Source organism: Ruditapes philippinarum, unplaced genomic scaffold, assembly GCF_026571515.1.
Source record: "Ruditapes philippinarum isolate M1 unplaced genomic scaffold, ASM2657151v2 ctg9943_1_1_1_1, whole genome shotgun sequence".
NCBI lineage: Eukaryota > Metazoa > Mollusca > Bivalvia > Venerida > Veneridae > Ruditapes > Ruditapes philippinarum.
The window spans coordinates 1,699-26,129 of NW_026857383.1; the positions used below are offsets into that span (position 1 = coordinate 1,699).

The 24,431-nt window shown below is 31.3% G+C and overlaps 1 protein-coding gene across 1 annotated transcript; it reads left to right on the forward strand.

Annotated features, from left to right (window-relative positions):
• Nucleotides 1-7,462: 7,462 nt before the first annotated feature.
• LOC132749552 (parathyroid hormone 2 receptor-like) lies at nucleotides 7,463-16,798 on the forward strand (the record flags this gene model as incomplete). Its single annotated transcript, XM_060739362.1, is given in 11 exon segments — nucleotides 7,463-7,556; nucleotides 9,713-9,823; nucleotides 10,765-10,895; nucleotides 11,135-11,229; nucleotides 11,868-12,036; nucleotides 12,422-12,578; nucleotides 13,716-13,776; nucleotides 14,468-14,537; nucleotides 15,100-15,191; nucleotides 15,818-15,959; nucleotides 16,675-16,798. Coding segments are annotated over 10 exon segments (1,122 nt in total), but the record flags the coding sequence as incomplete, so codon positions are not given.
• Between the last annotated feature and the right edge of the window lie 7,633 nt (nucleotides 16,799-24,431).

The window sequence follows — 24,431 nt, forward strand, 5'->3', positions numbered from 1 at the left end:
CAGCACGGATGAATACTAACATATACAGTATTGTACATGTACATGGTAATATTACATGCATTTTTTTCATGTCAAATTAAAAAAAAATGGTTTCTTTCAATACTGAAAGTAGAACACACTCTGGAATGAAAAAATGGGATGAATTTCAAAAAGACCAAATTCAGGATTTTTTTGTTTGTTATACATGCGTTACATGGTGATACAGTATTTATCAATATAATAGAAGACTGTTACCTTAATTTTAGGCAGGTATGAGGAAATTCGCTTAACATCATGTTCGTGCGAGTCAAAGATATGAAAGCTATTTGACATTGGTAATATATAAAAAAAAACTATTGCTTATTAATTTATTGGGAGATCTAAAACCATTCATAAAAAACATTACACTTCATGTTCAAACTGCAGATCAAAGTTTCTGTTGTTATCATGATATCTATCTATTGCCTATGCTTAATAAGGGTCCATCCGCTCGTAAGGCCACAAAATGCAGCTGTCGCTGTCGGATACGGACCCCGGACATGTCACCAGTCATACCCTTAATTTTTTTTCTTTTTTCACAAAGTGGTATGCTATTCCAATGACGCTAGTTAAATGAAACTTTATAAACTAAAGTTTAATTATTTCAAAACAAACAATATATCAACATGTTATTATTAAACATTTAATTTCATAAATATAAATTAAAAATAATTATCAAAAGCAAAATTGTTAAAGTGTTATGCCTGAAATCTTCTTTATATTGACAAATTCATTCACTATTAGTATACTTGATATGCTGTGTGTAAATGTAGTTAAAAATGTAACAAATTATAATTTCATGTACTACTAAAAAAGGGAAATAACAAATTTATAACCTAAGTGTCAAAAATCAGAACATTTATAGCTATTTATAGCTTTCGAATTCATGTACAGCAGTACTGCATTCCGGATCTCATTCATTAATATGACATGCTGCGAATCACCGACGGGGAAACTAATATAGAAATCGAAAGGAGTTCTTGAATGCGGATTTACTTTTAGCTGTAAATCGAAAGAATTTATTGATCAAATCCGGGCCCATGGACAAAAAATATAGTAAACACAAATAGCTCCGCGCCTGTGGGCGCGGAGCAATAAACTTTCTTTTCTTCCTATGAAAATAATAAAGCACGTTTTGAACCACTTAATGCACTGGATTTATATGCGGATGTTTTTTGTTTTTGCTTTTTTTGTTCCAGTAAATAACTTGAGACATTTCACATTGATGTAATGAAAAATCTCGATTTTATTTGTATCTGTGTCACGGGTCGATTTATTTTTTATATTAATTGTTCATTTTGCTGTGCACTGTTCGTCTTTAAGACGCTGGAAAAGTATACTTCAAGTCCGCGCATGCGTTGATTGTCGTGGCGTCTGTTATCGTCTGCTATTGTATCGGATGGTTTCGTAACGCAGGTTTATTAGCGGAACATGGAAATGGTCGACAAAATTCAACTATGTCTGTATCTCGTGCAATTTTGTGAAATGTTTTGTATATCCAATCGTTTTGTACGTTGTATGAAAGAGATTTGAGAGAAAGTTTTACATTGGCTTTTAACATTTCCTTTCTTCCAAATTCCCGCGAACTTTCCTTCTCCGGGTCAATTTATCTTTATTCTCTTACGAGTAAAGATATACTGAGTGTACTGAATATATAAATTCTATTGATTTATCTAATAGAATTTTTGATAAGAAATATCTTAATATTAAGTCATTTTCATTCTTTATCGAGACGCTGTGGCTTTTTCTTCGTATTTACTTCATTAAATTGACAAACCTACGCAAGGAGTTATAGTATTTATTTTACCCTGTGACATCTGTGTATTTTTTATAGTATTATATATAGAAAAGAGTCTATATAATTAAAAGATGCCTCTTGATTTTGTCATTATACACAAAGAATAACTAAACTATCACTAAGGCTACATGTATATGCGGATGTCATTTTATATAAAATTATGTTCTTCCACACTAACGCCACACACTTTATCCATTTAGGTGATTTGATTAATATTAGGAAAAAGCTACGCCAATGATACATAAGCAACGTAATGACGTCATTCTTATCATTCAATTCATTCATAATACAGCTAGAATGACGTCATTTTAATCTGATTAATGTAGGGATTGAAGATTGATTTATCGAGCATCGATATAAACACAATACAGTTTGATTTATTATTTAGATTGTTGACAAATTGATAAAAATAATTCATAAAAAATGTTAAATGTTTTTCTTATTATTGGTTGTTGGTAGTTTGACACTTCGGATCACGGCAGTATGCCACATTGAATTCACCAGAGCACAGTTCAACCACTGCATCGTTCCTGGGCAGGCTGTCAAGCAGTTTACTAGTCTAAGTACTAGTTGCCTTCACTTTCGCAAGGAACTGAAACTTCTGTACATGCCAGAGCAGAGGTACAGTGCGAATGACCGTAGAAAGGATTTCATGATCAATCACAACGAAAGTGACCTGCGCCGTCCGGGAATCGAACCCGGGTCGCCCGACTCACAGGCCAACGCTCTACATATACAGCTAATCGGACGTCTTTTTCTTATTATTTCTTTTGTTTAATTATTATATACCTTAGTGACAGAAGGGTGCGAAATAGAATCGGCAAATTAAAATCGGCATTAATCATTTCCCTAATTTTGTCAAATACAATACGATATTTCGGTCTAACATACGATAAAAAATAAACATGTAAACACAAATAGTAATTTGGTGCTATATTTATAAATACCTAAATTAACTACATTTACAGATATAACGGTAAACTGCTCCTTTTTATATACTTGTTATTATGGTTGTGGAAACTGAAAGTACAAATTGTCTATCTGTTGACATTTATACTGATTTAGTTGTAATTTAACATGCAGTGAGCATTTTTAAATTGATAATGATTGTCAGACAAATGTTCAATCATAATTTTGTCGAAATAGACTTTACTTTGCTTTGAATTTCAAATATTTACATTTTTGTTGTGACATGGCATAGTTATTCACGCGTCGGACTAGTCATTTCATGATTGCTAGCAGCATAGGTTCAACCGCTGTCAGGGTCCTTAAGTGAGAAACTTTACACTCCTTATTGCTCAGTAGTGGTTGGTTCAAGGAACGGATTCGACAGTGTGTCTCTACATATCCTCCTACACAATCGATCTAAAATAAGTTCTGTATAAAAGAAATATATACATTTTTTATAAATTATCAAAGATTACACCCTCTGTTTTGTTTACATCTAAAACCACGTGGTACAACTACTTTCAATCCGTATAATGTCCGAGATTATAATTGATAATAGCCGAGACGTTGCTATTGGGCATATACGGTGAAACGGTTAGGGACTCACTAGTTTTAAACAGTTCGCATTGTTAAATTTATTTGTGTTAAAACTATTACACAACAAACAACGAAACTTTTTTTTTAGTGAGGAATGTATATGAATCAATGTAGCAAACAGCAGGAAATGGGCAGCAAAACTGGGGTACCAAAGTGAAATTATGCTAGATGACTATAGGTTTGAAGAAGTATGGCTATATTCGTGTTCGGTAGATATTAACGCATGTATGCCAATATTAAAAAAGATGGTCCGATATATATGTTAGTGAATGGAGAGTGTGTACACGAAGTATTGGCAAAACTTTGAAATGTCATAATATTTAACATTAATGAAAAATAAATAAATATAGACATGTGATTACAACAAAATGTCTTCTCATTGTCTTGAAGTTGAGCCCGGTAGGCTTAGGTATATTCAATGGAACAAGCGTTTATATAAATCATAACGGGCAATAGGAGATGAATTCCACTTCATATGAGAATGTCAAATGTGTCATAACATTAGAAACCAGACTATAGAACAAGGCCAAAAATGATCAAATTTATTGACTTACAATCATCCAGAAATGTGCATCTTGTACATGTATATACACTGACAAAAACATGTATTTAATCAGAGTGTTTGAAGGAATGAATACTCTTAAATTCAAACTAGATAATCGAAATACTGAATTAAAATATTTTGTCAAATTAGCATGTCTCAAATTTTCATAACCATGATTGTATGATAAAAATAAATAATGTTAATTGTTTTGTTTCGTTTTCTTTTCTCCCTGACGTATTTGGAAGTTCATTTTGATAAATGAAAAAAAAAACAGTCATTTTAAATTACTTTAAAAAATCTCATGTTCAATAATCAAAGATCAAAGAGTATTTAAATTGGACAGATTAATAGCCGTTTTTGTTTCCAGTTACACGGTTAGGTCATATTCTAATGTAAAACATATCATCTTTCTTCTTTCAAAATAGCAGACATTTGTACGCATTTCACACAGGAACATAATGAATATTTGATAATTTAACACTATATTCTTAATTCTGATAGGTTCGCTACAAATGATTGCTATGTCAAGCGCAAGATATGTCGTTACAAGTTTATCCGTTCTAAGCATAATAAGCGTTCTAACATAATAAGTGTTTTCGTACCATTAACAAATTATGTGATCTTTACGCAAAATTATTATTCAAACGTGTAAAGACTTCCCTTGAGCTAGGTAGGAAATCATTCGATGCATAGAAATCATTTGTAGCAAATCTATCAGAAAAGAATGAATTGAAATAAGGTAAAATAATTATCAATTTTAAAGGAACTATCGGGGTTTAAGGAATTAAAGAATAAAATATTCCCTTAATCAGTACAGCATACTAAAACAAGTGATATGCTTAATATTAATTAGTATGCCCAAATTTCTGATGTTTGATGACATTATGTCTATATCTTAAACATGTTAATATGTATATAATATTTTTTTTCATATGAATATATAAACATTTAATAAATCAAACGCAAACACGCATGCGCCAAATTGAATACCAACAGTATCTAATGATATATCGTAAAACATTAAGTATATAATGTATTTCAAATAGGTCTTCTTATCAAACGTATTTATATTACTAGGTATTGGTGAAATGTGAATGTTTTATGTTTACTATTATAAGATATTCGATATAAACACTTACATGATTGTGGATAATAGTTTATGTGGTTTGTTGTTTTTAATATTTATTATTATTATCTTGATGAATGTATTATAAACACACATACATTGATTTTCCAATAATATCATAGGTAAGATCACATATCTACAAATATTTTACCTTCATGTTTTTATTAATCGGATACATTTCGCAAAGATGTCGATTGCTAATAGTATTGTTATTCAACCACTTACTTAAAGTTTTTCTCTTTTGTTTTATCCAATTACAAAGGCTCATCACAAATTAGGTATTAATTATGTTCAATTATATTTCATTCATGGGATCTAGGAAAAATTCTTTTTAAATTATGTTATGCGAAATACATAACAATTCCATGAATAATTGTCACCATCGTTTTACTTATGACGTTTTATCATAGTTTGGGGACCTTTCTGTTGAAAATGTGTCAGAGTTAAATCGTTAACATAGACATGTACAGAGAGTTATTTGGAGTGTAGGACTATTAGTTACCCGCACTCCAGAGCATGCCCATTGATTGGCTCATTTTTGCTGAGGTTTACTTATTGTGACGGAAGAGAAAGGGAAAGCGACAGAAATATCATATTCAGATGCTCGTTCAGTGGTTACTTTTTTCGGGGTTTCATATTTTGACAACAGAGAAAGTGTTTTTTGTTAATCTATTATACAAAAGAGAAAGAACATCGAAACACTCGGCAATCCGAGTAATACTCGGGGGTCACGCCCCTTCGTAAAAATCAGATAGCCTCGTGTTTCGATGCTCTTTCTATTACTTATAGTTAAATTGTATCTAAATGTAGTTACCTTACAATAAAAGATATGTTTTGTGATATTATTAAATTAAAATATCAGAATGAACGCCATTGACACTGTTAGGTGCATAAGTATCTGGTTATGTTTGTATGTACAGTCAGAAAAGTATAAACACTTTACGTCAGTGTGCAATTATGCATTAACTGTATATTGTTGCTTTGAAGACATCTGATTCAAATATTTTCTATTTGCATTTTGTTTAAATTGCAAAAGTAATACTTAACTTACACGATACAATGCATGTCTCTTATAATATAGACTGCATGTAATTATGTATAATAATCGTTAGAAAACATTTTATTAAGTTAATAAATACTTTGAATACTTTGACATTTTAGTCACATTTATTTGCAAAACATATTTTTTGTTAGAAAATTGTTTCTTTTCCATATATGTAACTCTCTGGTTCCTTAATTAAATCATGGCTTGGCATTAAACCTCAACTGCTATGTTTAGAGCTCTTCTTTTAATTTAACTTTGTCACGTTGTTATACTCATTTTCTATAATGACATACAATGCTGTGAAATAATTATAAAATAGATGTTCTACCACGCCTTGAGGCCGATAAATGAATACAAATTATCTCACAGGTTTTTTTTAAAGTAACTCGTAAATTACAATTAATCTGTTCTTAGTGTAACATACTTATTCAGGATACTAACGACGTTATGGTAATCTAGAAATAAGTGACCAAACATTGAGTCGTCTATCCAACTCTGTTTGCAATGTTTATACAATTTGTTGAGGTTAATTAATTTTCAAAATATGTCGTGTATGGCTTTTTTTCTCATTGAAATGCGGCAATTATATTTTTTTCTACAATACAGCAGGTTATCAAATAGATTGGTACTGTGATTAGAACATAATACGCACCAGACTTCATAAAATATCCTTTAGTTCATCAGTGCAACATTTTCACACATTCGAAGATTGCTGCGTTTTTTTTTATTTCAAAATAAGAAATGCATTTTGTACATTTTACAGTTGTAAGTGATCAGTATATATTAAGTGCAGTGGCTTTGTAATACTTCTTAAGTTAGAATAAGAAGTAAATTGTTGAAATATTGTTGTTACTTTTGTTACTTATATACTGACTTTTTAATAAAATGATGTCATATCAATATTTAATAATATAATTATTTTTATTAATTAACGTTATAAAGCGCACTTTTCATGTACACGTTTGCAGTAGATATCAACTGATAACTAAATATAAATAACAGTAAACGGTATCATAAATACGTATAAGTAACGAGCTTTAAAACAATAAATGTACAACATATTCAAAGTTAGAACAGAATTTTAAATGTGGTTTTAATCTAGTCGTCTGAAGTTAAAACATAACAAATCAAGATCTTACAAAATAAGATGATAAAAGATAATCAAACGAAACTAAACCTGAAAGTGTCTTTGTTCAATGTTATAATCATAATCAGCTTCAGAATGATATCCCTGTGAATGTTACTTATAAATAATTTGTAAACTTTTAGATTGATTTTAAAATACGCGCCCAAAATGTCATTCTTCAATGATCTCCCACTGTGTCTTCTCGGAAAATAACATAGATATTATCAAATGTTAAGTATATGAAATTTGTATATTTCCAGACTGTTAAGTTAAGTAAGGAGGAACAAATGGGTATTCTAAAACAAAGAAGAACTGCATGTGAACTTAAAAAGCTCGAAGAACCTCCAGGGACAGGTATGTAAATTATAGAACTTCCATGAGCTTAGTTTCACCAAATTATTTGCCAATTTGATCTATCCAAATGTATGTTCTTTACATTCTTTCTATTCTATGTTCTTTAAAATAAGATCTTTTGAACAATAAATAGTTTCACTAGCTAAATCTTTTATATTTTTTTCCATTCCAAACATGCTCAGCTTTAACTTAATTGTTTTAAACAATATTACAAATACTGTCATAATTTAACTGCATTGTAGAAATATATAGAAGAAGACTTTTATAAACTTTATAGCTTTCGGCTCTAATCCTTTTGCAGTCGTTTATCTATATACTGTAACTGTATTAATAACATATTGTATTCATTGTTTGAAATAACCTATGTTTAAACTTCATTATTGTAAAAGGTGAACTAACCATTACGATAGTAGTGTATATTGTAATAATAATTTTATAAATCCTAGACATTTTCGTTAACATCTAACAATATGACATTACAGTACCTTATAAACATAACAATTTCGTCAATATAAAAGGTAAAAGTAATTTATTATTCTTAAAAATATATTGTTTGTAACAGATCCAATTTGAGTGTCAGAACGTACAATTTAATTACCGGTGTCGCGTAGTAATCACACGGAATCAAAATTTGTCAGTCTGCGAATATGTTTTTAGCCGTCGATAAAGAAGTTTTTGTAATGAAAGAAAGTTGCATTACTTTTAAAAATCAAAGGGGCTGCATGCTCTGTTGTATTTTCTGATCTTTGTTATATAAATCGTACTGTATATCTGTATGTATTGTCCTGTACAAGTTTATTCTTTCATATACTATAATTCATCTTGCAGGGCACTGCGTTTAGATTTTTTTACTATAACAGTTTGAGTTTCATACATACGGAATTTTGCATAACTCTAGAGTTGCATGAAAAAAAATCATTTACGTTCATTTTTTTATGACAGCCACACTTAATCATTGCATATCGTGGCTACTTCCTTAACAAAAGACACTTGAAAAATATTTAAAAAAATATTTGCCTCGACTGGGATTTGAACCCCAGACCTCTCACACCCTAGAAGAGCGCGTTACCCCTGTACCACGGGGGAGTTATACGAAGCCTGAATAAAATCAAATAATTCTAATTTTAGAATTTCCATTTGTATGTTTGTATTCTAGGCTTAATTCTAGGTCCATCTGCTCTTTCAGGCACTGAAAGTACGGACCCCGTATTCCATGTTAGGGTTTGTAATCCTTAATTAGTAATTTCGAGGCATTTTGTTAACGATAAACCTGTTGTTTAACACTGATGTAAATAATTTAGCGAAAATCTTCTCGCATGTATGTATTCCACTAGTCGACAGCAAGATTTACTTGTGTAATACGCTCTGAAGTATTCGTTAATCGACATCGCAAAAATTAGCATTTTAATTGATTAAAATGATATTTATCCGCATAATTTGAAATCGTGCATTTATTAACAATTTTATAAGCCAACGCTACTTTGAATACGTTGTAATTTCTTGGATACTTGTTAGAAAATAAAAATATTGTTTTCTTTTAAATCGTTAGTTTTAAGTTGTTTTGAGAACTACTTATTGTTAGGTTTGTCGTGAAGAGATTGAATGTTAACATTGTATTTCCTGATTTCCTGATCTGCGATCAGAAAATACAAACATGTCTGGCCAATGACGCAAATACAATGACAGAAAATGATAGAATGGCATAGATATCGTCCTGAAAGTTAAGAACGTGTTTCCGTATAAAGTAATATAACTAAAATCGTCGGCTTTCTGCTACTAATGTTAATGATATAATGTGTCATTTCTATAGTCATTTCTATAAAAAAAAGAGTTTATATAGGAAGTCAAATTTTCGAAGGAATTTATGTTGAAGTTTTAATTTGACTGTTTCACAATTTTACTTTTATGTTTAAACACAACTAAAGTATGCATATTCTATTACGCACTTCATTATTCATATGAATCCATTCATGTGACGCCGACAAAAGTATTCTTTCTACTTTTGTAGTATTTTAAATCTTTCCTTGAACGTAATGTGTAGAATCATTATTTGAGCTTATATTATGATTTTCTATTCAATTATGGTGTCTCCCGACAATTATCAATTTCTTTGTAGGGCGCATTTGTGAAACGTGAAACTATATGATACATTTCAGGAATATATTGCAATGTAACATGGGATAATGTCATGTGCTGGGATTATACTCCAGCAGGGACAGTTTTAAAACTGCAATGTCCAGATTACATAAACGGTCTAAACAGTGCAGGTATGTTGATTGTGATAAATTATTGTGTTTTTATAAGCTAGATTGCTATTATTAACATGAATTAATCAAAATTATTGAAAATATGAATCATAATTTATCTGATTATTTCTTAATTGCTACATTGATCTCGTATTTCTTCATTTGTCTATTTGTTTTGTAATACATTTAATATGAATATTTTTAGATACAATAAAAAAGATTCCATGTCAATTTGGTAATTGATATGATTGTTTTAATTCCAATGCGCTAATGATACAATTTGTAGCGGTTATGATAACATTGAACTGTCATTAGTTATAAAATAGTATGATCCAGTTCAACAGAATATTGTATCCGTTCATCCACGTCAATATTAATCATATGACTTCTATGTCACCATTACTATAAGAACTTTTTATATATGTATGCAAATATATTCGTCCCCCTGTTTTGCTATGAGAAGATATTTATTTTTACCGGCGTAGTCAATCATCTTGTCTGCCTTTTTTATATTTAGTAGAAAAATAGTTTACTGACCAGAAGGTTTGATGATCATAGAAAAATGGATTGTAACGGAAAACTACTAAATTGTAGATAAACCTCTGACTTTATTAAAAAAAATAATAAATCATGTTTTGTTTTAGAGGATTTTTTCTCTCCTTTTAGGTGTATTGATGAACAAAAACTGTTAATATACTGACGAAACAATTAATATTGTGCAAATTAAATATGTTGTTTGTATTACATTCGTTGCATTGTTGTTGCCAGTATATATAAAGGAAACCACTTAAATCTTCAACGCATTGGATTCTAGCTTCCGTCATAACTTTAATTTAATTAGTTTAATGGTTATTTCAATGTAAAAATGACACAACATGCTGACTTATTATTACAAAATTTTGAGCATACAATTTAATAAATATATAATTAATGTATACTGTATACACATTTGATGTTTTAAGGATACGTGACACGTGAATGTTCGAGTGATGGTTCATGGAAACCAAATACTGAGTTCAATAACACTGACGGATGGTCAAACTACACTGGGTGCATGGGAGGTCCTAAACCGCACATACCAAAGGATTATTCAGTAATTATTCTATTCTTTATGATTATATTCATATATTGTTGTTAAGTCATTAGCCTTTTTTTATCTAAGCTCAGGAAATCATTTTCATTTTCCATTCCTTTTACAATATTTCCAAAATACCTTTTCGTAGCATAAAACATTGATACACAATTACTCCCGAGGAAGCCCGACAGGCCGATAGATATATGTAGTAGCGCCTTTATTTGCCAGTATCTAATGTTATTTTCATATGATTTCAGCACCATCTAGGTCGTATACAACTGATGTCGGAGATTGGCTACGGAGTGTCCTTGGCCTCCCTAATTGTTGCTGTTACAATAATGGTAGCCTCAAAGTGTGTACCTTTCCATGTTTTAGATACTTTATATTACATATAGCACAAATAACATTGTACCTATCATATCACTGTGTTATTGAAGCTTTCTCGATATTTAAGATACCTAATTACAATATAATGTATATATGGCATGAGATAGTGATCTTGCAGCAGTTAGCAAAAGGAGAAGAGCTGTTCAACAATCTCGCCTAAACAGTAACTCTTTATTGCTGCAATTCGTATCTTCTAGAATTAGAAAGAAGTTCCGACATTTCATATTTAAGACAAGTGCGTAATAGTATTGACGTATTGGATAGTACCCAAAGCAGATCGTATATTTTTGACCTTTCAGCCAATAATCTTTAAACTACGTTAAGACTCTCGTTGCTACACATGAAAATATCATGATCTTTTAAATCTCTTACATCGAACGAATGTTAAAATCGCATTTGATATCAACGTTTATAACACTGACCCTTACCAGTGAAGAAGGGAGTGTCTTTATTATATTTTCGACTTTCTTTCTGTAAATGATCTGACAGTGTGTGAAAGGTTACATGATTTGGCTCCACAATTATGATATTTTACGATAATGTTAAGCAACTTTCTAATTGTGACTGACGCCGTTCTATTATATTAAAACATTTTTATTTCAGACGGCTACATTGCAAGAGCAACGTTTTGCATATAAACCTGTTTGTTGCTTTTATTCTCCGAGCGTCTGTAACATTCATCAAGACTTTGGTGTTTGTTGACGATGTTGGATTAGAGAAAGACATTAATCGGCTTCCTGGTGGGCTGATAGAATTTAAGATGGAGGGAATGGTAATTGACTGTTATATTTATTACATATTGAAACTCATTGTATATCTAAAATAATCTTAATTTCATTACAAAGCGCAAATTTAAAGTTAGAACAACTGTCTTGTATCATATCATGGCATAGTGAGCAAACTTAAGAAGGACTTATTTACAAGGTCTAAAAGTAAACTGAACAAACGTTTTCCTACAGTTTAGCGATAAAATAGATAATATATCATATATGGATGGAATGAGAAGCATGCCTCCAAAAATGATAGTTTGGTTAATCAAATGTCATCAAGCCATAGGCTGCAAAAGTATGGCGTTAGTCGTAAAAAGCTTTCCTAAATTTTACCATTTAGCAATAATACCAAATGTGATAAATATCTTGTTACATATACTATTTCAGCATTGGGAGTGCAAATTAATAGTGAGTATATTTGTATACACTGTGGCTGCGAGTATGATGTGGATATTAATGGAGGGAATGTACTTACAGATGCTTGTATATAAAACATTATTCACTGAGAGAAACGGAACAAGAATATACGTTCTGGTGGGATGGTGTAAGTAAAGTATTAGCTTGTTCAATTATTTGAATACGGTAATGTTGAATCTGCTTGCAAATAAATATAATTATATTGTGTTTGGTGCTAGTTCTTATATTAGAATTTATATTTACTCCACAAAACAAGATAGTTATTTGAATTTATTAGATAGATTTGATTAATATGTCTGAACAGAAAAGTTATAGTCATTCAAGTTATTATGTTCAATTTTGGAATTTGGAACAGTCTTTTCAAGTTCAAGACAATTTGATAATCAATACGTCCTGTATCAACCGCTATCAAATATATACCAGGCAGTGACAAACTATAACGTTGTTTGACATGAATTCAAAATATTCATATCGATTCGTGCATTATTAATACAAGGCATGTAATGAATATTTTTATTTGTGATATTTATCAGTATCATTTACGGAATGTTTACAAGGGTGACCACACAAAACTTTATCCTTGCACATGCATTTTCTAAATAGGTGGTTATCCATTGTTATCACTTGTTAATCATGCTAAAAGCTTCGTCATAGTAAAACTGTCACACACACTTACATGTATAAACATTGTTATTTGTAATAATAGCTATCAACATGATTATTCACAAAACATTCCAAGCTGTTTTTAAAACAGCATACAATTCAAATTGAAATCCACATAATTTGTCCATGCTCAACAGTTAAAAAAGGGCCAAAAGTTTTTTTTATTTCATTTTATTTATCTCGGTAATTCTAAAATATCATTATCGCTCGTCCTCAATGGGTTTTCTGTTTTCAAAAAATCTGCAAAACTTTCTTAAATTACAAAATCATGTTTCGTGTGTATTCAAATATGAAAATATTGCTGCTTAATAATGTATTTTTTGTCACTTTTTATTCGCAAATATAGTTCAATTTTAGAGAAAAGTTTGTAAGATTAGCTCCTAGAACAGCCAAAAATGTTAAATATTGAAACTCTGATTCGTTTTTGTTAATGTTCGAAATAGCGTTAAATAGTGAAATATTGAATATGTAAGTCCTATATGTCTTTTTCAAACCGACATTACATTTGTTTGAGCTTGTTTTCATCAATTAATAGTATCATGTAACCATCTGATTAATTATCACAATTATAATGATATCTGAATTTTGCATTTTATTTCAGTATCACCATTTGCATACCTGATACCATGGATCATTGTTCGTATTTACGAAGAAAATGAGTTGTAAGTTATTATCATTATTATTAGCAAAATTGATAAAGCGATAAGAATTGGATTCTTATGGAAATAAATGTTATTAAGAAGCTATCTACATGACTGTAGCAATTGGTTATTATACTTTATACTATAATGACATGTCGGACAATTATTGTAAAGAAAACAAGCTGGTTCAAAACTAACTTTCTTAAAAAAGAGTCATCTACTTCTGTGTCTTTACTTGTTTTTCAAGTGAACGGTATCCCCCAACCCTATTCACTTTCCCTTATGCTTATGCCCGTTCCCCTTTGTCCTTTTGGAGGTATTTTAATTATTTGTCAGCTTTAATAAGGTTGTATGTTTCTATGATTCCTTTTTTTAATAATTAATAATGTCATTCCGCCCGTTTTTTACCCATGTACCATATTCTGTGTGGTGTCCTGCTGGGCTCCTTGACGATTGTCCTTTGTTGGGTGCGTTCATTGAATGCCACATTATCTTGTTGATCTTGTTTTCCATATTCCCTTTACAGTTGTATTATTTACGGTAAAAGAATGGTAAACTCGATACATACTCTTAAAAAAGCATAATATGGCATTGGAAATCTAATTTTCGACATGCAATTAAATTAAAGACAGTTAATAATTTTTGTTTCTATATTTTGTCATGTCATTCTGTACAGTAACCAGTCATTCTAAAATAGATAATTCCTTTCTAGATGTTGGAACCAACACCGTACGGACGGATATTTTTGGATTATTAAAGCACCAATTCAGCTGTCAGTTCTGGTAATTTGACTGTTAATTTACTAACAATTAATATAACTCATTCGTCAAAAATAAACTCTTAATTGTTATACAAAGAACAGTACTGCAGAAAAGAATTTTGTGCGAAATTCAGCTCGTCTTTTATGTTCTTAATATCACTGAAAAAATGTTAGGAAAACACGAGGTTCCCTTAAAATATCACAATTTTTATACTATTTAGCAAATAAATAATGACATTGTATTTTATTATGAGTACTTATGTGTTGACTTTTACAAACCAATTAATCATTCATCTTAACGGTTTCTCCAAAGGTAGTGTGTATTTCGTCGTAAAAGTGAAATAAAAATTTTATACCGTTATTCGATCACAATGTCACATAGTAACTTATTTTATTGACACATTTATAATATCTCAAACAACTTTTGCTCAATTTCATCACGAGATATCGTACACATTTTAATGTTTAAACTTGACTACAAAATGATTTTAACACTTGCGTAACTAACGAGACACTACACACACAGTGAATGAAATAACCTTATTAGAAATGTATTCTCATAGAAAAGTGTTTCTTTATTGCAGATTAACTTTATATTTTTCATTAACATCGTTCGGGTTTTGTGTGTAAGGGCAAAAATTAGTCGACATGTGAAAAGTGATTCTCAGCATTTAAGGTAAATGTACATTATCTTGTCACACATATATTCTAGTAAATATATTTTGGGTCAAAGATGTTCATGGGTTTTCGTTTATCTACACAGTATTGTATCATGATCTAGTCTGGTCAAGTAACAATTGGTAAATTGTAGTTAAAAGATATGTGTTTGATATTTAAATATCAAAGAGGACAACTTCACTAGTAAACCTTGAAATTGAACATTTAACATTGACGGTGTCGGTTCCACTTTAAACCAAACATAGAATGAATATGACATTCTTCGAGTTTTGGCGGACGTTTACAATGTTTTGTTGCCTGTTGATAATACTGCAAGCTATATTAACTTACTTTATAAATATCTTATATGACACAGTGTCAGAATACTGCAAACATTGTAATGTCTATTGTCAATTAAGTTTTGTTGGTTAACATTACAACTTTCCATATCATAGAGCAGCATAAATACTTGCTTTTGTATTGTATATCAACATTCCTTTCGAGGGATCTCAATTTTGCCCTCTTCTCCAAAATTTCATATTCTATGAAATAAGTACATCCAAGAAACAGTACCAATTAGTTGATACCAGACGATTTTATAAGACAAAGACTAAGACTATATGTGTTTTACTGTATTTGTTTCAGAAAGACAGCAAAATTTGTTCTAGTGCTCATTCCACTGTTTGGCGTTATCTACATAGCTTTCTCAGCTTATCCGTCAGGCGCTGTGAGCATGGAAGCTGATATCATATACCTTTACTGCGAGATGTTTTACAACTCATTTTAAGTATGTATTTATTCGTTATTAATGAGCCGCGTCACGACAAAACCAACATAATAGGTTTGTGACCAGCATGGATCGCGCGCAGTCTGATCAAGATCCATGCTGTTCACTATCAGTTTGTTTACTTGTTATAGGGTCTTGTCGTGACGCGGCTCATTTATCAAATAAGCTTTACCTCGGATATATGTTTTTGACTGTCCTTCATCCAACGCTTTTTATAGTGACGTGTGTTATACTTGAACGTTACCGTGAACAAATGTTTTCTGTTTCTCTTAAAAGGCGTTGATTTATCAATATTTAGTAATATTCGATTCTCATCTTTATATACAATACTTCAATAGCATACCTTGATTGACATACAGGAAATTTTTACTGAGTATGCCATATTTGAATAAGACGATGCACTTTGTTTAGGAAGCCCCATTTTCCTATTTCTGGTCATTTTATTTCTTTGTGTGTTTTTTTTTCTCTTAACATGACATTATATTAATTTACATCATTTGATTACAGTTTAAAACCTAGCATATCTTCCCTTTTTGTACCTAAACGATTCTTATCTTACTTAAAAAAAGATGTGTAGAAACGATCAGTATCTATCTTTTTTAAATACAATATCTCAGCAAATTATATCTTTAACAATTCGAAAAAACAACGTTTTTGCTACATTTTATTTGATAATGCAACTATAAATTTATATACTTATATTTTCTCTTTTCAGGGTTTCGTCTTAGCCTTGCTGTTTTGCTTTCTAAACGAAGAGGTAAATATTTGCATTAGAGCATGGATATCTAGCTTGCTAAAGAGGTGTGTGCAGAATTCATGTGTATGTGCGTGACGTCATGTGTTTTTGTTGTTATAGGTTCTATAACTCTGTATGTTAGGTTCTAATCACTTAGTAATTCCGTAATATGATAGAGCTTTCAAACTGAGAAGCGACCATTTGATCGTACCACCAAAGTCTCGTGCCTTATTTAATGCACAGAAGGTTAGCTTTTATTTCAAAGTAAGTTAGAAGTCAATATATGACCTTGACATTGTCGGTGTGAAATAAAACCGGCTCAATGATATATGAGGTTTTTTTTGCGCATACACTTCTTTCATGTAAATGAATGTGTGTGTTTCATCCTAAGTCATACAAACACTGCAAATATATGCTCTTACCTACTGAATAAAACAAAAATTATTGTAATAACTCATAATAACTCATAAAATTATGGCTTTTCGTTAGATTTACATACTACTGTTTTTTATAAAAGCAACTTACAACAATGGTTGTCTAGTGTTGTATGTCAGCTTTGCAACATGTTGTTACATATTGTCTTTCTTCATTATTGCTTACGTCAAAACCCCTTTGGGTTTTTTTATTTTTTAAAAACTAATAAACAGGGGACTGGAGAAGAAAGTGGGTTTAAATTTGTGCCCGTGGGTTTTTAATTTAAATTTTTGACTTTTTTTTTGCAGATCTTTGGTATTATTTTTCACAAAAAGTTAGAGGGGATTTTAGGTTTATTTTATAAAAAAGAAAGAATGTTTAAAATCCCGTTTTTAAATTTTTGAAAACTAATTTTAAACCCTTGGGTAAAATTTGGGAAAAGGGGGGGGTAAATTTCTTACTTCCAAAACCCAAAAAAGTAAATTTTTTTCAATATTATTTCTTTTTTATCGTTTACCTTTTTAAAACTACGTCTTTGGGTTCCTTCATAATATAAACACGTACATATAATTCTTGTCCATTGTTTTTTTATATATTAAGAAATGCAGATTTGTTTAACAGCTATGAAATATATGATATAAAGAAAAGTAAGAAACTAAGAACGCATGCGTTTACACATTTAACTATAACTAATAACCTCATTATAATTTATTTTGCAATGTCATGTGCATCAACATGTTTGAAAACACGAGTCGAGGTTTATTGCGTAATGCCAACATGCATTCCCTAATCTAAGGTAAACTCAGTTATAGTAAAATCTTTTGATATCCTTCATTGAAAAATATATACATGACTTACACGATATTAGACAAACATTAATGTCAAATTACGAACGCATTACATTTAACAGCAGCACCAATAATGAAATAGCTTTGATATTAATAACTGTATCATAGTTTGGGAACCTTTCTGTCTAAAATGTGTCAGAGATAAACCGTATACATATACATGCATATTGCGTTAACTGGAGTGCAGGTATTAGTAACCCGTATTCCAAAGCATGGCCATTGATTGGCTAATTTATTGCACTGTTATCGTTCTTATCTTATATTTTGTCATACACTGGATGGTATCTTGTTTAGTAAAAAGCGTTGCACAAACAATTTACATTCTTTCCCTTTATTACCCATTAACAATTTCAAAGTACTAAATTAAACATGTGTTTGTAATTTCTGTGATTTGATCTCTTTGCTCTTGTGAGCTTGATAGTAATTATAGTTAATGAATAGTTTGGTTTTTCTGGCAATATAAAAAGACTTTTTTTAACCCCGCTGGGTTTTGTGAAGTTTCTCAAACCCAATATATTGTATTTATATACATATAACCTATCCCAAAATTTATGCTTTTATATACAAGAAAGTTTTTTTCATAAATATTCTGAGCTTAAAATACATTTTGTTTAAAATATAAAGTTTTAAAAAATATAAAAAATGGAAATTGTTTTTAATTTATGACTTTTTGTTTTAAATAGATATACTTCGGCAAAAAAGAAATTAAATAAATGCATTTTTATAAAATTTTTAAAAATTTAAAAATGTTTTAAAGGGGACCCAAAGAAAAACAGGGTTTTTGGGGGAAACGCATTCAATTTGTTTTTAAACCCCCGCTTTTCCCTTTAAAATTTTCGTCATGGGAAAGCCTCGAGGGCTTACGGGAAAACCCTTTTCAAGGGGATTACGCGTTTTAAAGAAGGGCGATGCTCACTCATGGAAACTGTGTTGATACATGTAAGTTAAACAAAAAATGCCAAGAGCATGTGTCATGGTCCCGGAAAAGTCGAGAAAAGAAAAACGGAAAGGGCCTTCAAGCATGGCAAAATGAGGACATAGACGGCATTATGACAGAAACAAAAACTTTGGATTCAGGTGCTGAAGATGTTTGAAGTTCGAAATGACTTTTATGTGACATTACACAAGTGGCGAGCAGACATTATAATTATGAGGGGAAGTAGTTTATGACGACAATGTTAATCAGTAACATTTAATGGTAGAAAAAAAAGTAAATGCAATTTTGAATCTTAGTGATTTACTTTTAAGTCTTTAAGTTGTAATTGTGCAGACAGTTGAACTTAAACTATTTTAAGATATTGATATAAGTTTCAGAATGTTGTAAATATAAAACCGTTCTTATTCACAGCAAGCACTTATGACATGCTACTTATCAAAATTATTAATGTATGTAAAATGAATAAATTTGAATTAACATATGTCTGATACACAAAAACAAGCTATTTTGAATCGCCTATTAGTCATGTTGCTGTGACAGATAAAATTTATCTAAACTATACAAAAATATTTTATTCTTGTTTTCGTAATGATATCATAATAAACGTTCATACAGCTGCCAGTGACATGTCTGAATAAAACATTGTATTGTTTTATTTGAGAAGCATTCAAAGTTGATCGTATGATTCTACAATAAACAATTTTGTTCCTCATGTAAATCCTAAATGTAACGTGTTTGAAATAAAAGTGTGGAACTTACATATTTATTTTGATATTTCAGCTAGGACAGATATACATTTGTATTTCATTTATACATTGTGTTGTAAGATTATACAAAAAAAACAACGATTGTCAGGCCGATAATGCACTTGTCAAGTGAAGACTTGCGTGATACAGTAGAAATATAACATACTGCTAAGAAAATATGAACAACAGTAACTAAAATGTAGTATAAGATACATTTCTGCGAAAATATCAATCTCGAGGAGAAAAAAACAAAACATTTTTAACAAAAGCATCAAGCAGATCACCGGTAACGCAGGAATGAAAAAAAAATGGAAACAAAAAAACAACAACAAAAACACACGATTCGTGCGAAACGTAACGCAGAACTATGCAATAAATGGCGGATACCTGGCAAGATTTTCAACGCGATAAGTAAACTGTACAATATCTTTTTATTTAACCACACTGAAAAAAGGAATAGCCGCATACGGCTGAGAAGACATTATACTTTATCCTTCATCGAGACTTTCCACGAAACTGCTTACTTTTCAAGATCAGTCGTGAAAATGATGACTTGACCACCGTTTTGAGTGTGATTTCGCCCTTATGTCTACTCCCGGGTTTGGTTTGGTACCTTCCGGGCACTCTGCTGTGCCGGTTTTGCTGCGCCCTGTGAGCGTTGCCTTTGTCTTGTTGATCTATATTCTCGTTTTCATTTGGCTTTTTGTTCAACAATGCATATAATACCATGTAATCTTAATATTTGGTAGGCAAATGACATTTACTAAACTTCTGGTGACATAGAACATTGAATATAATCTGATATGATGGATAAAGTATAGTAAAGTACTTGAATGATTGCCTAGTATGGGTCTTTGGTTTGATCCTTACAGTTGCCATTGTTTTAGACATACCTACCTACTCATTTTTGCAGTATATTTAATGGAAATGACCGAGTTCTTGTATAATTGTCAACACAGATATAAAGCAATTCAAAAACACTATCTCGATTAGCATTGTGTTTAACGGCATTGAAATGACATTCATTGATTCAAATCAGAATTTTAGATTTCATTCTTAATCATTGTTAATTCAAAAGGGTATAGTCTGTTCAAAAATAATTACAAAACATATTAAAATAAAGTGCACAAAATAAAAAAACAAATAATCATAGCTTCATAAATGATGAAAGATATGAAAGATGGAAAGAAAAGAAGTATAAACACGAACCTACGCAGTCTGGATCTCATAAAATGTAGCCCATTTAGAAGTTATAAACTTGTTGTTCAGTATAAACATTTCATAGACACGAATTTAATTAAATCACATATTATTTCGTACATCTCACGAAACTTACCAAACATTATCGAAGAATAATATATTGTCTGCAATATACGTATAATCAGTATGCAATTGACAGGTTAATAAAATCAAACAATACATGATGGTAAATTAACAAAAACTTCAAAACAGTTTGGCGCATGATCACTGTAAACCAATTCGTGTAAAATACTGTATTTCGCAGACGTGGAAAAATTGTCAAAAGAATAATTTTTTTAAAATGTGTATATAAAAGAAAACAAAAACAAACAAAAAATTAAACAAAAGCATGGGAGCAATTGAAAGAGAATTTAATAATTTTTAAGAAGTAAATTCCAGAATCGCAAAACATCGAACAACTGAGGAATAAATGTTAGGAAACCTGAAAGACATGACGAAAAAAGGGAAGTTAAAGAAAAAAGTGAAGCGCTTTTGACAGGCAATTTAGAACTGAATCTGTACATGAGGGATAATGAATAAACGCAACATCCCTCATACCCCCCCCCCCCCTCCATAGATGCATACGAAACATCATCCGAGGATTTAAATCCAGAATATTGACAAACAGCTATTTTCATGGAAAAAAGTAAATGCAAGAAATTTCCAACTGGAATTGTATAATTCGCGTCTTTTTGGCAGCCATAAGTTTGGATAAGAACTGATATCCCGTGAGCCAAATGCACTCTTATGGTATGCCCACAATCCTAATGCATTACATCCTAATGCTTTGAAAGGTATGCAAATAGGCTACAAGAAAAGCATTGATGCAAAGCATCAAAGGGCGACGCCAAAAGAATTTGATCCAGGTTTGCACCTAAATACTTAACAAAAGATGTGTACTTTATAGCAGTACCTGTACTTTATAGCAGCACCATTACATGTTACTTGGAGGCTAGGCCCAGATTAAGTTGAAACTTAAACCAAAAAGAATAGACTCTGTCTTGCCAAGATGCAAAGACAACTTGTAGTCAATTAACCAATGCTATAAGAAAGAATTTCCTCAGATTTATTTTACCAGATACAAGGATACCTGAGTCATCAGCATATAATCACAGGCACGAGTATCGGACATGGGAAGAAAAAATACGACCAGATTGATAAAAAAAAAACTGTGTTCATAAAAACAAAAAAAAAATGTAAATAATGACCCCCGTTAAAATATACTATTAACTTAAAGTATATTTTTTAAAGGGGGTCATTATTTACATTTTTTTTTGGTTTTTGAAACTTTTAAGATGAACACAGGTTTTTTTATCAATCTGATCATATATTTTCTTCCCAGGTCTGATACTCGTGCCTGTGCATATAATAAAAGCTTATTGCTTAGGGTTGCAGACACGTCATTGACATATATTAGACATTAAAGAGGACCTTAAATGAACATCAGGGGGACACCATAGGTACTAAGAGCAGTAGTAGAATGAGTACCAGCCACATCCACCAGCTGCTGTCTATCAGAGATAAGACTTTAACCATGTAAGAATGTCATTACATGTGGACGATGCTTGAAGTTTCATGAAGAAGAAGAAAAAGAACTTCTTCATGTGCAGTATAGTGTGATCAACTGTATCAAATGCCCTTTGTAGATCTCAAAAAGTATCATGCAATACTGACTTTGTCCATTTCAAATTTAATGCAATCTGTTAAATGAATCAAACATGTGTCAGTTGAAAAACCACTTCTAAACCCTGACTGCAACTGCCTGACCATGACTCAAACCCATAACTGTCAGAAGACCAATTGAGATATCCGGCCGGCTACACATTTTCTCTTTAATAATGAAACATTTCTAAACCACAACATATTTCCGCACTATATTGATTTGTGTCCTTGAATTTCTTATGTTTACAGAGCATAGTGAATTGAACTCATGCTTATATGCAGTCACAGGATGGGAAAAAGGTGCAGCTTGACCAGAACTCGAACCTGTGACCCACAGAATAATGTACCGCGGCTGTAGCGATTAAGCTATCTGGCCGCTTACACATTTTCTCCCCTAAATTGTGAACAGTTCTAAACTGTGACAGATACTTTTAGATTTTTTAAATTAACAGATAATTTATTAATTCTTAATTAATAAATAAGAAAAAAAACTTACATACTCATAGTCTTAATTAAAATTTTTACTAAAAAGGGCTTAGACAGTTATTGGTTGTGCCATTATTTATAACAGGTCAATTTGAAAGTGAACATAACTGTGCTAATACATGTACAATATTCATTTTTATGTACAGATAAAAAACTAACCTTTTTTCTATGATTAGAAATTTTATGAAGGCTGATTTGTATTTTGAATCAGGGGGCACCGGGCGAAAACATGAAAATGCAACAAACGAACCACTTTGTGGTAGATTGTATTTTCATGTTTTCATCTGCCGCCCGGTTATTTTTTGTACTGTGTTGGTTTTCATATGGTACAAATCATCCACTATAAAATTTAGTGCACAAATTTATTCAAGGGCAAGTAACAATCTACTCTATGAAAAGTCTGTTGTCGGGGGAGACTCTATGATGGATAGTTCGTAAAGCCCTTTGGGACTGAATTGTCTTAATGTTCGTCTTCTGCCTTGCTTCGTCGGGCCCTTGTAGGTGATTTTCTTGTTGCTCTGTCTTCCTTTAGGACATTGAGTACTTTTGTTATGGTCATTGGGTTTACTTTTATATGTTTCTACATGATCATTTTAGTGTTTTACTTATTTAACCTTTTGTAACCATGACAACTGTTAGAATTTCACTTGGCGGGGATTCATTTTATTTACACTGTCTCGTTTATAGGAACATGGTGGGGCTAAGAGCGAGGTTTGGTGCACCATTAACCGGTTTAAACTCCCCAGCAGTCATTATTACGTTCCAAGGCGGCGCCCCACTGTGTTCCTCAGATGTATGTCTATGTTGTTTCATACTGTTTTGGTGACACTTTTGCTTGTGTCCCTTGTTGTTTTCTCGTCTACGGTAAGTATCTTCCCCATTGCCTCTAGTTTTTATTTCTTTGATTAACCCCCCCCCCCCTTCCCCCGGTCTCCTGTCCCCTTCCCTTTGTGGGCCTTATTATTTTCTTTGAATTCCTAATCAGTTACAAATTATTTATCATTTATTGATTAACGTGTCGTTGCCGTGTCCTTTTTATGTTTGGGGTCCGCCTGGGCTCCTTGCCATTGGTTCTTGTTGCTGGGTCATATGGGGGTTGCGTTCATTGAACGCCGCCTTTCCTTGTTGATCTTGTTTTTCATATTTTTTGACTCTGGAGACCTGGAAGTTGCGACCGGTGTCCCTCCATTACAAATAGATAAGACAGAAGCTGTCCTTTTCAAACTATGCACATGTTAGAAAAAAAATTAGAATAACTATTCAGAATATGATTTTTTGAGACTTTATTAATTATATTGCTTGATCCAAGGACATTTTCAATCAATACATGTATTATCATTTATAACTTTAAATGAAAGTCTCATCCCTTTAATAATAATGACATAACTGTAACTCTTTAAATTC